The 14793-nt window shown below is 40.7% G+C and overlaps 1 protein-coding gene across 3 annotated transcripts in view; it reads left to right on the top strand.

Annotated features, from left to right (window-relative positions):
• Nucleotides 1–14793, top strand: part of LOC140359870 (E3 ubiquitin-protein ligase SH3RF3-like) — a 136817-nt gene that overhangs the window by 95825 nt on the left and 26199 nt on the right. For all 3 annotated transcript variants that reach the window (XM_072445082.1, XM_072445083.1, XM_072445081.1), the window contains 2 exons: nt 8656–8964; nt 11052–11167. In XM_072445082.1, the coding sequence (XP_072301183.1) occupies nt 8656–8964; nt 11052–11167 (425 nt within the window). The remainder of the gene's footprint in view (nt 1–8655; nt 8965–11051; nt 11168–14793) is intronic.

Below are 14793 nucleotides of genomic sequence, written 5' to 3'. Positions count from 1 at the left end.
GGTCAATTAGGACGAGATCCAAAAAATACCACACACAAAATAAATGCTATATCACTGGAGCGGTGTGCAGTTTATCGATTTGTTCATATTCTTCAGAGTTGGGTGCGTTCATAGCCACAGATAAGGCTTTAATGAGAAGAGCCCAGCTGGACGCCGCCTCTTCTGTCTCCGTCTGAGTGTCTATCTGGTAAAGAGCCTCTCGTCGCTGTTGTCAGAAGTAGATTTTACCGCCTGCTCGTGTTAATATTTGGCAACGGAGATGATGTTCCTACACCAGTGATTAGGGATTTGATAGAGATAACAAAATAGGCCCAAATTACATGGTGCACGTGTGAAGTGATTGGCAGTCGGCACTCGGAGCAGGATACTTGTGTTCATTTCCCTTTAGATGAAATTATAGAGCTTGATAAACGATTGGGAGATGAGTTTGCGTTGGCGCTTCTCTCAGGTGCCCTTCAAAATGAAAACCAGGTTTGGCTTGGCAAGAAAACTGAGCGAATAGATAACACTGTGTCACTTCTGGATCTGAAAGCAAAGTGTGCGTTCTATTGTTGGATGCAAGGTAAAGCTGCACTATATGTACGTTTGGCGAGCGTGCCAAAGCAGGTCAAGAGATGCCAGCTTGTTTACAATAAGAATCCATGTTTATTAAGGTACTGTATATTCAGACATACAAAACGTGTAAATGTACGATAAAGATGGTACAACAAGATTCAGTTGTAGTAATAAGATAAGACACGATAATCCTTTATTGTCCACATAAGGGTTATTTCGTTGTTACAAAGCGGTAGAAACAGGAGGAAAGGACAGATTATAGGAAGTTTCAAAAACTCTCTTAATAGAAGAACTCTTATGAACAAAACAAAAAACTCTTATTAACAAAACTCCTCTGATATCTCAATACGGAATGGAGGGGGGAAATAAAAAATAAAATTGATAAATAAAATAAAAAGATAAAAATAAGATAATAATAAAATAAAGTAAAGTAAAAATAGCTAGCATAAGACTAAATAATACTAATAGTAAGTAAGTAAACAAAATAAAACACTCTTATTTACATCAGTTATATGCACATGAATATGGCCTTAATTGCTTGTGAATACGACAGTAATTGCACATGAATATGACAGTATTGTACATGGTTAATTCAGTATTGCACATGAATATGACGGTATTGCACATGGTTATGACAGTATTGCACATGAATATGACAGTATTGCACATGGTTAAGTCAGTATTGCACATGAATATGACAGTATTGCACATGGTTAAGTCAGTATTGCACATGAATATGACAGTATTGCACATGGTTAAGTCAGTATTGCACATGAATATGACAGTATTGCACATGGTTAAGTCAGTATTGCACATGAATATGACAGTATTGCACATGGTTAAGTCAGTATTGCACATGAATATGATGGTATTGCACATGGTTAAATCAGTATTGCACATGTTCAGGGCTAGCAGTGTTTGTTATACAGTCTGACAGCAGCAGGAAGGAAAGACCTGTGAAACCTTTCCTTCACACAGCGAGGGACACATTTCAACTTTCATCCAAAGGTCTCTCAAACTGTGGACCTTGCCTGAGAACTCTGACTACAATATACATGTTTGATGCCATACTATACTATATACAAACACGTATAAGCACTATATTAAAAAAACATTCCCTTCTCACCCTCCGCAGGTGGTCTCGTCCCTTTTTCTAAGCTCGGGTCCTCTCCCAGAGGCCTGGGAGCTTGAGGGTTCTGCGCAGTATCTTGAAGTGTACTGCAGCTCAGTGAGAGACTGTCGTTGTGATGGTGGAAGATTGCATTGGGAATTGACGGTCTTTTAAAACAAATAGTAGCTTTCCCCCTCAAACATGTCTTTTGAACTACAGAAAAAAAACAATTCATGATGAAATTACTAAAGCTTTAGTCAGACATAGATGTTCTCTCTGTGTTGGTTTTGTTGTAAGAAAGTGAAAATTAAAGATGAGATAAGATTAATCAGATGTGATTAGTAAAAAGAAATGTAAGATAAGATAAGATATTCCTTTATTGTCCCACATGGGGAAATTTCATTGGTGCAACGCAGGTAGATACAGAGGTAGATCCAGAAGAACAGGTCACTTATAGGAAGTCTGAAAAACACTTTCAGTAGAAGATCTCCTATAAATAAATAAAAACTCCCATAGACAAATAAATAAATAAATACATAAATACCATTGCATGTGATCACGACAGTAATTGCACATGAATATGTGTCACGACAGCACATAGATTGCACATGAATTGCACATGAATTCCAACAGCAATTGCACATATGACAGAATTGCACATCAGTATTAGGTTAGGTCAGTATTGCGAGTGTTCAGTACTAACAGTTTTTGTTATAAAGTCTGACAGCAGCAGGAAGGAAAGACCTACGGAACCTTTCCTTCGCACATCGAGGGTGGATCAGTCTCTCACTGAAGCTGCTCTCCAGAGCGGAGAGAGTGTCCTGCAGGGGGTGACACTCATGGTCCAGCATAGATGTGAATCTAGCCAGGACCCTCCTGTCCCCCACCTCCTGCACCGAGTCCAGAGCACAGCCCAGGACGGAGCTGGACTTCTTGATGACTCTGTCCAGCTTCTTCCTCTCCCTCTCTGTGATGCTGCTGCTCCAGCAGGCCACACTGTACAGGAGGGCTGATGCCACCACAGAGTCGTAGAAGGTCTTCAGGAGTGGCCCTGTCACTCCAAAAGACCTGAGTCTCCTCAGGAGGTAGAGCCGACTCTGGCTCTTCCTGTACAGTGCGTCTGTGTTATGAGTCCAGTCCAGTTTGTGGTTCAGATGAACACCCAGGTACTTGTATGAGTCCACTCTCTCAATGTCCCGTCCCTGGATGTTCACTGGTGAGGGGGCAGTGGGGTGGCGTCTGCAGAAATCCACCACCATCTCCTTGGTCTTCCCCGCGTTGATGAGGAGGTGGTTCCGCTGACACCAGTCCACAAAGTCCTGCGCCAGTCCTCTGTACTCCGCGTCATCGTCGTCCGTGATGAGTTCGATGATGGCAGAGTCGTCAGAGAACTTCTGCAGGACACAGCTGTCCGTGTCATGTCTGAAGTCTGCAGTGTAAAGGGTGAAGAGAAAGGGCGCGAGGACAGTGCCCTGGGGCGCCCCCACACTGCAGGTCCAAGTGTCAGACATACAGTTCCGGGCTCTCACAAACTGGGGTCGGTCTGTGAGGTCTGTATTACTGACACATTCACTTAAAGGACACATATTTTGCAAAGTAGAGATGGTTTTAACAACGTTGTAACATTGTAACCTCATAAAAAAACATACCAGTTGTATTTTGCTTCCTTCATGTGTGTTTCATTATTTATGAGGTTTTCTTGACCTGCTTATGTCCATAAACTGGCGCATTCACTCCAAATTCCAAACTCCAACTGGAAACACAGGTGCTGTTTTCAAAGACTGATTTCCAGATGTAGATATTATTTTCAGTTTGAAAGTGTGAAAAACGAATGCCAAGGTAACAAAACAAAAAGATAATTAAAGCCACAAGAATGCATATGTCCACCTATAATGTAAAACAATACTATACAGTGGTTATTACAACTTGTGATGTACAATTTTGTAAAAGCCAAAAGTGACGAAACTACGACTGATCTTTATTAACAAAAAGTAACATATTTTCATAATGTAATCCACTTATCTTTGTCACAGCCCTCCTCCCTTGTCTCGCACGGACCCCGGTGCGCTTGCATGTGCTTTATCGGCTTTACCCTTTTCGCACTGCAGCTATCAGATCATCTCTTGCGGCTTCTCTGCTATTACCCACTGAGAAAACGAAAGAGAGAGAGAGGCTGCTCATCTCATCCCGAAAAGCGCAAAAGAACAGAGCGAGTTTGAGGAAGCTTTAACACATAACAGATGACCTTGGAGATTTCAGGCAGCCAAAAGCACCGAGTGAAGAATTGTCTCTATCAGGAATATGAGCTCCCCTTTCTGCTTTAGTGTGTCCGGGCCAGCGCGGCGGAGGCAGTCGTTACGGGGGGGGGGGAACTGACAGAGCAGCCAAAGTGCGGGGCGACTGCTGAATCCACTATATGAGCAGTGAAAAGGAGCTTGTAATAGGTAGATAATTGGTTCCCGGTGCGTGCCTCTCTGACCTCCTGTGTCTAAGCAGGAGTGTATTTAGAGTGCGTCTTTGGTCTGGTCTCGTGAGGGCGGACTGACTTATAGCACTGCATCAATCCATCATGCTCATTAGCATACGGGTTTGCTTTGATTAGCATTTCTATTAATATGGAAATTTTGCAGCCCTACATAGAGGCTGAGCTGAGCTAGGTCGGTCCTGCACACTTTTCCCATCTCCCACACAGAAATCCGCGGCCTTCATTACTCTAAGGGGGTTTAGATAGTTATGGTTCCACTGAGAAGATCCACGTAAATTGGTTTTGACGGCTGAAGAGGTGAAGTAAGCCGTATTGTAATGACATTAACGGTCCCAGTGTATTACCGACATTGTTATTTGAGGGAATTTAAATGTATGAGTTGGAAGTGGGTTAAGAGTGTTGTATCAGGGGAAGTGGTGGGTTTAAATGATCTATAGTGAATTAGTGAATGATTGTGAAAGTGAAGTGTCAGCGTGGTCTGTGTATCCTGGAATGACTTGTAAAATGGTTAACGCTTTTGCCTTTTTTTGTCATTGTTCAATTACATTTATTTTTGTAAAGCACCAAATCAGCAGCAGTAACTGCACAAGTCTTCACAAAGTATTTTACCAACTGAAACATTGGCTGCGGTTTCATGCGCAAAAGAAAATCAAATCGGTTTATTGTCATAGATTTTTTGATAATAATCAGATTTTGGTGTTCGTGTGAACAAAGCCAGTTAGAAAATCAAACTATGAAACAGACATTAGTGAGTGAAAGCTGATCCACGACTTTCACAGGAAGCGGCAAGGAAACACTTAACAGCAACATTTGCATCACAAATCTGCTGGGAAAATAACTAACTAAAAACTTTTTCAATGCTGTGAATTCTTTTTGTGTTTTTTATTAAAATGTTTGTCCTAGAGCAGGGGTGGGCAAACTACGGCCCGCGGGCCACATGTGGCCTGTTTGTCTTTATAATCAGGCCTGCCAAACATGCCAAGTAATATTTTTTTTTTTTGCCCTCAGGCATCTGTCTGCACTTGTATCCTTAATAAATATGACTTGAAATGAATTAAATAATAGATTCAGTAGCCTATATTTGACAGAAAAGTGATATTTAATCTTTTAGATTTTTTTTTTTTCACACCGATGATCGCGGGCCGGCCCTCCGCTACTTGCCTGGATTCGAATATGGCCCTCGGAGGAAAATAATTGCCCACCCCTGTCCTAGAGGCTTTATTAAACAGGACATGGGGTGAAATGGGGATAAGTGAGAAGTGAGGACATGCAGAAAATTGTCACGGCCAGGATTTGAAGTCGCATCACTGGGGCCGGGTGCACGTGGATCGTTGCATGTGTGCTGCCGCCTTAACCACTCGGCCACCTTGCAGCGCTCTACAGTGTAAATTCTAATACTGTCGTCCCATTTTGTATTATATTTCAGTTTGTGAAATCATTCTTGTTTTGTTAAGATAAGATAATCCCTGATAAGTTTTCAAAAGATTCAAGTGATTTAGATTTCACACATAACAAGTACAAGAGTGGCGGCTGCTTTTTAAATTGTAACAGCGCAGATGTCCAAGATATCTACTCAAAAATGTCTCAGTAGCCACATGACCATACACCAGCGCCAAAAGTGTTGTAAGTTTTCATTTCAGTTTTGGATTACATAGCAACTTTTCCTACATTTTTATTTAGGTGTACTTTGTAACTTGTTCTAACTGCTGTCGGGGGTCAAACACAGTTCCACTGTAAAATGATCAGCCTTTCTATTTATTACATTCTTACATTACATTGCATTCATAACGTCTATATGGAAGCAAGCAGGTGGTGGACCCTCCTCAAAGAAAGTCACCTTTAAGATGTTTTGTGTGACTCATGCTTGTCCTCTGCTGTGTCCTGGTGCAGATCTGAGTAAGCCGAACAGGGCCGCTGCTCTCAAATCCCCTGCAGATACTCTCCTCTGATAAACATGACATAGCCGAAAATCCACTGAAAATACCACAGAGGGGAAGCTTATAGAGCTTATAGATCCATGCTGTAATCATCAAAACCAACCTGGAGTGGGCCAAGTGTGCTTTGATTGTTTTTGGTGGTAGTTTAGACAAAGAAAAATAGATCTAGTGACATGGATGGACAGTAATGCATTATAGTCTTTGTTAGACCTGGTTTAGCTCTGATTTAGCTCTCGTTTAGCTCTGGTTTAGCTCTGGTTTAGCCCTAGTTTAGCTCTGGTTTAGCTCTGATTTAGATTTGGTTTAGATCTTGTTTAGCCCTGGTTTAGCTTTGATTTAGATTTGGTTTAGATCTTGTTTAGCTCTGGTTTAGCCCTAGTTTAGCTCTGGTTTAGCTCTGATTTAGCTCTGATTTAGATTTGGTTTAGATCTTGTTTAGCCCTGGTTTAGCTCTGGTTTAGCTCTGGTTTAGCTCTGGTTTAGCCTTGGTTTAACGACAGTTTAGCTCTGGTTTAGCCCTGGTTTAGCCCAGTTTTAGCTCTGGTTTAGCTACAGTTTAGCTCAGGTTTAGCTCTGATTAAGCTCTGGGTTAGCTCTGGTTTAGCTCTGGTTTAGCTCTGGTTTAGCTCTGGTTTAGCCCTGGTTTAGCTCTGGTTTAACTACAGTTTAGCTCTGGTTTAGCCCTGGTTTAGCCCAGTTTTAGCTCTGGTTTAGCTACAGTTTAGCTCAGGTTTAGCTCTGATTAAGCTCTGGGTTAGCTCTGGTTTAGCTCTGGTTTAGCTCTGGTTCAGCTCTGGTTTAACTACAGTTTAGCTCTGGTTTAGCTCTGGGTTAGCCTTGGTTAAGCTCTGGTTTAGCTCTGATTTAGCTCTGGTTTATCTCTTGTTTAGCTCTGGTTTAGCCCTGGTTTAGCTCTGATTTAGCTCTGGTTCAGCTCTGGTTTAGCCCTGGTTTAGCTACGGTTTAGCTCTGGTTTAGCTCTTGTTTATCTCTGGTTTAGCCCTGGTTTAGCTACAGTTTAGCTCTGGTTTAGCTCTTGTTTAGCTCTGGTTTAGCCCTGTTTTAGTTCCATACTTTTGACCAGATTAGGTTGTTACGTTATGATTATGTCTTTGCCCTTGATCTTTGCCGTGGTTAATGCTATTATCGCATAAATATGGCATGATATTCTGTCTCACATCTTTGCACGGACTGGGCCGTTGCAAATGTGCATTAAAAATACAGTAGCACAACTTACTGTGTTAAATATTAAAGGAACATCAACATTTACAATTCAACAAGATTGTTTTTTTCGAGGTAGCGATAGTGTCTGTGATAGTATGAGTCAGATACATACAATGAAGACTTTCCTCCGTGGCACATGCGTGTGAAAAACATAATTCTCTGCCCCACACTTCACTTTGTTTTGAGTGTTGGTGCCTGACGGGAGGATGTGGTAAACAGTGAGCCTCACCAGACGAGCTGCTGTGAGGATGATTGTAATGCTGCTGAAAAAAGAGGAGATTTAAATGTTCCTTAACACTTTACTGGGTGGCGGTTCATCTACAGCAGGCATGTCCAAACTAGGGCCCGGGGGCCAAATGCGGCCCTCAGACCAATTTTAGTTGGCCCCCCAGCTTCCTGCTATGTCGGCCCAATCACCAAAAAGCAGTACTTTTTATTGGGAAATTGGGAAAATTCAGGCATATTGATGTTATACCAACCCAATATTAAAGGCGCAATGGAAGATTTTTTGGCGATTTGAGAACTCAGGTGGAAGTGCACATTCCACTCCCCCGTGTGGACTGATACAACACACACGTGCGTTTGTTTATTAGCGCAACGAAGCGCATCGCATCTCTCGTCTCCCGTAGATTTCTGTCCACTTCTGCGTCAACTCGAACTGTCTTTCTCCGTCTTCATTTTGCCCCGTACACTGAGGGAACTATATTATGATAGATCCATGCGCTTAGGCACACGGAAACGTGGGGACGAGCCTGACGTGGCTGCAGGTGAGCGATAGGTGCGTTTTATGATTGATACGTGGCAGGACAAATGATTTATCCACGCCACGAGGAAATATGATAAAAAATTTGCTGAAAAAAAATCGTCCATACCACCTTTAATATTCTAGGTCTAATTAAAGATGTGGAGGCTCATGGCAATTACATCAAATGCAGAATTTTTGAATGATTCACTTTGTCATTCAACAAATTCGACTTTGTCAAGTTGTTTGTGGCCCTCTGCCCCGTTTAAGTTTCAAAATGCGGCCCTTGGTGAAAAAAGTTTGGACGCCCCTGATCTACAGCTTTGATTTGTGCTGTAATTGGACCTTGGGCAAGACACTTCTCCCCCTTTAAGTATAAAAGTGAGTGGTTATCAGAGATGCTGCATTGGCTGGCGTTGTTAGCTCCAATAATGCCATTTAAAATAACTTTGAGTGTCCAAAACTGCTCTGAGTCATTATTATTTATTCATTTTGTTTTTGCTATTGAACGTAAAAATGATGACAAATATCGGAAAGGTATTAAAAAGTATAAATACAAATACAGATCTTTCAGTTTGTTTGTCCTTTGTCCCACTTGCAGCTCAATGAAACCGCCAAACAACTCATGGAGATCGACAAACCCACGACGACAAACGCCCCCGGTCCGAGCTCGGAGCCTTCGACGCTGGGCTCCTGTTCGTCTGGCCCCTCCCCCTGCGCCTCGCCGTCCAACGGGAACGGCTCTGGCCCGCGGCGAGGAGAGGGCAAGAAAAACGCCAAGAAGAGGCATTCGTTTACGGCGCTGTCCGTCACACAGAGAGCAGCGCAGCTCAACAACCGGCACAGCATGGAGATCTCCAACCCAGTGCTCATCAGCTCCTCTGATCCAAGAGCGGCCTCACGCATCCAGGTGAACACAAGATTACATTTAAAGGATATTATGTACTTTTTTTAAGAGCTGAGCCGTGTTATGATTGTTTTGCCTCCTCATTTACCCACTCGAAGTTATATTTGAAGTTGTATTTGTGTATTTGCGCACGTGTAGTCCTCATTCTCCTGCATTCAAGGTGCTATTACTCAGAAAATACTTGTTTACTCCCGACCTAGTGCACCTTTCTTTTCTTAATCTGTGATACACGTAGGATTCAGCAGCGCCACATAACGCACCGTAAAAGGTCAGTCGGAAATGAGCGACCAGAAGTAATGGGACTTGTTTCTTCTCGTTATAAATCAACATTGTGATTAAAAATGTCTAATTATACAGTAAAAAAATGATCTGCGGGTGTTATAGATTATAATAATATAGCAGACAAAAGCATATCATCTCGGTTTGAAAATTAAAAAAGGAAGGCAGCATGAACCAAAGTATGTACTAAAATAGCAGATGATTAAAAATGTCCAATTATACATTAAAATAATGATCTGCGGGTGTCATCGTTTATAATAATATAGCAGACAAAAGCATATCTTCTCGGTTTGAACAAAAAAAAAAAAGGAAGGAAGGCAGCATAAACCAAAGTATATCACTTGATACTAAAATAGCTGCATTTTAGTGTTGAAGTGCATGATTTTTTGTGTCTAATGTTCGTATTTACTTGGAAAGGCTCCAGCCGCTCACAACCAAGCGGAAACAAGAATTAATGTACAATCGAGAAAATAATCCTATATTTTATTTATCATATCTGTTTAGGCAGTGATCCCAAATCCCCTGTAATACTGTAATGAGTGATTGAAGATGAAAAAATCAAGTCCAGAAAATGTTGCTGCTTTTTTTAATAATGCAATCTCTTTAAAAAATGAACCTTGTGATACAGGTTGATACAGAATCGATATAAAAATGCCCAATGTCAAAATATTCAGGTCTTATAAAGGGTTTTCACACATTTGATTTCCCAAAGTGTAAAACAGCCAAGATAGAGGCACACCTGTTCAAATATGTGCAGATTACAACGCCTCTAACACATCGGCCTGATGGATTCATTGATTTGACTGTGAGCACATGCCGTGGACACAGGAGCCTGAATATACAATGGACAGGCCATTTATTTACTTCAATTTACTTTCCATTTCAGCTCCTCTGTCAGTTTTACTTGAACGAAACCATTTAATAACGCCTTAAAAACAGATTGCATGTAAACAACAACCAGCTGCATTGACTTTTGTTGTAAATGTTCTGCTCGCTAACACTTTAATAAAGCAAATACTTCACAAAATACACAAAGAAAGGGTTGTCAGCTGCCCAACTATATTCATATTGTCTAGAGTTCATCACTAAACATCACTAAAATATGTACAATTTACTTTTGTTGCATAGAGAGGGATAAATAGTAAAAAATACATGACTGCCACTCAATTAAAAGAGAATACATTATATTTCCCAAACACAAGACGGTAAGTTCATGATAAAAAAAAAATATGTTTAGTATAGTGTTACTTTATTTAGTAATTTGTTTGCAGATCTTTATAATTTAATAGCTTATAGTCCATGATGGCATATCCTTGGTTAACAATATATTTAAACTTTTCATCAGAGCTGGTAAAGCAAGTTCACAATTGAAGGACAAGTGGCAATCGTCCCAAAAAGGCAGTGCAGCAGCAGGTTTAACCTCAACACTGTATGTACTGAAAATTATATTTAAAAAAACCCTTCAAATAAGATTACGGGTTATATTCCTGCACTTTTGTGATTTGTTTTACGCGCATTTCCTATTTAAAGACATGTTTTAACACATTACTGTTGGATTTGCATACTGTCATCTGAATATTGCCATTGGGACGCGCTAAAAGAATATTGAGATTTGTCAGCATCGCCCACCCCTACTTTAGAGCCTCAAACACTGCATAGTGATGATGATAAAACAGTATGAAAAGCTGCAGGACCCCATCCCACAAGGCCCATAAACATAACTCTGAAAACATTACCACAATAAATCCATAACTCTTCATATCATTTCACATTTGATTACATAACCATTTGTTCGCTTGTTTCTTGTCCAGGATGGCTCCTCCCCTGGACCCTCCCCCTCCTCGGCAGGGGTGATGGTGCCCCCCAAAGTGGCGTCCATTACCTCTGAGCTGCTGGCCCATGCCAAGGTGCAGCTACCTCTCAACATGTGAGTCGACCACCTCTTCACACAAATGCTCACTAAATTGTTGGGCCGCTGGATATGAAAATTGTTATTCCTTGTCTTGCAAACAGCTGTGCAATAATGTTTAATTAAGATGTTGGCACAAAGTTACACATTGACTTCACAAGATGGCCACTGTCTTACACTGATCAAGCAATTCATAAATAAAGTGAATTACATCCTGTTGAAAACCAGACCTCACAAGCCTCTTCCAGATGGCCTGAGCGGTGCCAGCGCTGAGCAAGACCATTCTATAATTCACCTCGTAAATTATCTAGACGTCTTCAAGGTGATGGCGTGTGTTTTCTGCCATTGCAACGACAAGGACAACTTTTTACAGTTGGGACACAGGATCACGTGTTTTTACATAGTTTGTCTATTAGAGATGCTTGATTCCAAAATAAGTGTGATATGTGTCTTTCTTGCATCTATAGAATACTTCTGAATACTTGGTGTACTATGTAACTTTTCTGGTGGGGGGCCCCTCCCCTTCATCCTCTGCATGGAGGAGATATTGCTTTGAGGGGAATGTTTCGCAGTGTGTCATTAAACGTACGGTGATTATTCAATTACTAATTGAATTGTTGCTATAAAAATATGCATCTTTAGAAACTGACATTCTTACTGTGAGTGGACACCTCTTCACAGATCTGACCTGTACCTTGGCGACACTTGCTTGTCTCTAAAGAAAACATCTCCTTGGACACGAGTAGGTGGAATACTTTCAGAAAAGTTCAGATAAGATAAGAAAAGATAACCTTTATTTGTCCCACAATGGGGAAATTCCAGTGTTGCAACACAGATGACATTGATCTGATCTTGATACTATTCAATAATATTGGTAATATTTCAACTTTTCCTCACAAACTTCTACTTGATTGGTGTAAAACTATCATTTATATTTACAACAGTTATGATTCCACCAAATAAAGAAGATCATAAATACCTGTCATACACACTTTAATTTTAACTGTTAATTCTCCAGCTTGACACCTTTGAATATTATCTTGCCTAAAAAGCTGGACATGAGAATATTTCACTTTAACTCATGCCTTGGCTGCAGGATTTGAGACAAAAACTGCCACATTGTCAGTTTTAATCACATCAGATCAAAAGCGCCCCGTAAACACACAGTGAATACCAGCACATGTCCTGAGCGGGTTCCGTGTTCCTGATGAGGTTGGACCATTCCATCTTGACCTGGCAACTGTTTCTGTTGCCATGGGGAGACGGGAGGATGGTCCCCGCATCTGTTACCAAGGCAACAGGGAGAGCGAGAGATGGAGATTGAGAGAGAGAGAGAGGCATATATAGGGCTTGTTTACACTGTGGTCTTATCGTCCCCTCCGTCAGAGTCTGGAACCACCAGCAGCACATAAACGACACATGCCTCCCAAACGACATGTGGAGAGAAAACTCATTTATATGTTAACGTGCTGGAAATACTAAACATAGTGCTCGTTGCTCACTTGCCTCGTAGGTTAAGATGCTAAATGCTTCATCTATCAGAGCTTGGCTGGGAAATGGGGACATATTGATTAGGCACGACTTCATAGCAAAGCATAGCATTTGAGAAGGAAAGGAAAAAGCATTCATCTTCGCGTCGCAGCGCTTGTTCCTTGAAGAGAAATCACTTGACGTCTCAGCTATGATTGCAATAGAAACAGGAAATCCCAAAGCCGCATTTGGAATAAAATTCAGCAATTTTCTCAGTATGTGATTGTCATTTTTCACTGGTTCTAATGGCTCACAGTGTGCTGCTATTTGGGATTTGACATAAAGCTGCTATTGTGGGTATGTGTCCTGTAAGTACTATCACTGAAAATGACCAAAATGCATCAAAACGTCATGTTACCGGTAAATTTAGAGGGATTGTCCTTCTTTGTAGTTTTAATAGTACTGTTTATTGTGATATTTTCTGTGGCAATTCATCGCACCTCAAAAACGTCAACATTTGTTATTGTGTTTGGCCTTGTCAGAGCATCTCCAAAACTGTCACTTTTATGGGTCTTTCCCGTCTGAAGTGGTCAGTGTCAAGTGTTCAAAGGAAGGAAAAGTGGTTAAATGGCATTTTTTTTTTATATTCTTATACAAATAAACATAGAACAAAACACAAAACGACCAGAGAGCATAAATTTTAATACTAACACAAGTAGACATAAATACAAACAGAATCACGGCACGTTTAAATTAAAATAAAAGTCCCATTTGGTCCAAAGTCTGTCAAATTTGTCCATTTCCAAATTAAGTCCGAATGTAATTTTTTTCCATTTGTTGTCTGTTATGATGTCAGTCCAGTCCTTGATCGATGGTGATGTTTATATCATCCATTTCCTTGTGGCCTTTTTTCCTGCAGCCAAAAGTACTTTCCAAAGGTATCCGTTAAATGTGTCCATGGCAGGAGTTCTGAGGCCCAAACACGTACCGGGTAGTTTGAAAGTAGAAAGCGTTGGCAATGTCATAAACAGTCTGTAGAGAGTTGTTTATTTCAGTCCAACATTTTTGTGCAATACGCAATATTGTTTTTCCTCCTGGCAACCTCAGTTTCTCCAACAGTTCCATTTCACAGTGAATAATGAGCAACAAAATACACATACAATAGAATTCTCTCCATGTGATTTTGTGGTTCTCCATTGAGAAGTACATTCTTTGTCAGTCAAATTGAAATTACCTTCTCTTTCCATTTTATTTTTAGTATAATTAGTAGTGTGGCTGCCTGAATCGTCAATACATTTATATAATTTAGATATGATTCCCTTTGAAGTCTGGCCTCTGATCCAACAGTTTGACCATGATCGCTCTCATACGGAATGTGTTTTATTGTACGTTGTTCAGTGCGACGTTGTACCTTTCACTCGCACACCATATTCACGCCTTGCCCAAGAACACAACAACAGAATGCACTGATTGAAGCTGCCAACCTTCCAACAGACAAGTAGAAGTATCTTAATAACAATATTCAGACGATGCATCAGGAATCTGCTCAGATATGTCTTTAAAGGTCTTGTGTAGTAAGAATTACTCAGAAATGGAATTGACCCTAAAACGAACCCTACAATTAGAGAAATATCACTTATATCCTTGATTGGGAGATTAATATTAGACCTTTTTGTCTCTTTTTAATAGTTTTAAACAAGGCAATAGACTCGATATTCGTGATATTATTCATTTTTTCGATATATTTCCCACCTCTCCCATCATATTACACCTGATTTCTGCTGTGGCTCAGCAGACAGAGATGGTTACAGTAGTTATAAGTGTTATAAAGTCATTTTACCTGGAGAAGCTGTAGAGCAACAACTACGGTATCTCTCTTATTCTATTTTTACTTTCTATGCTGGAGGTGTAAAATATAAGAGGTGTAAAAATACTTCCTCACTCTGACTGTACACAACTCGTTTCTGAGCTTCGACTGATTTGCTGTTTGAAGCGGTCCCTTATAGAAAGCACTCTCAAACGCTGGTCATGGCTTTATTTCTACTTCGAGATGTACTTCGGTATCAATAATTGGGTTTGTAAAAGCTGTCGTAATTGTATCATTCTAGCCCAGTACATTGTAATTGGTGTAACGATGAATCCTTTTGGTGGAGTGGATGTATACATTGAAGGGC

This window comes from Eucyclogobius newberryi, unplaced genomic scaffold (genome assembly GCF_026437365.1).
Source record: "Eucyclogobius newberryi isolate DKJ021-1_F unplaced genomic scaffold, fEucNew1.0.hap1 SCAF_14, whole genome shotgun sequence".
Lineage (NCBI taxonomy): Eukaryota > Metazoa > Chordata > Actinopteri > Gobiiformes > Gobiidae > Eucyclogobius > Eucyclogobius newberryi.
Note: the sequence above shows the minus strand (reverse complement) of the source record. Positions and strands in the feature narration are given on the sequence as shown.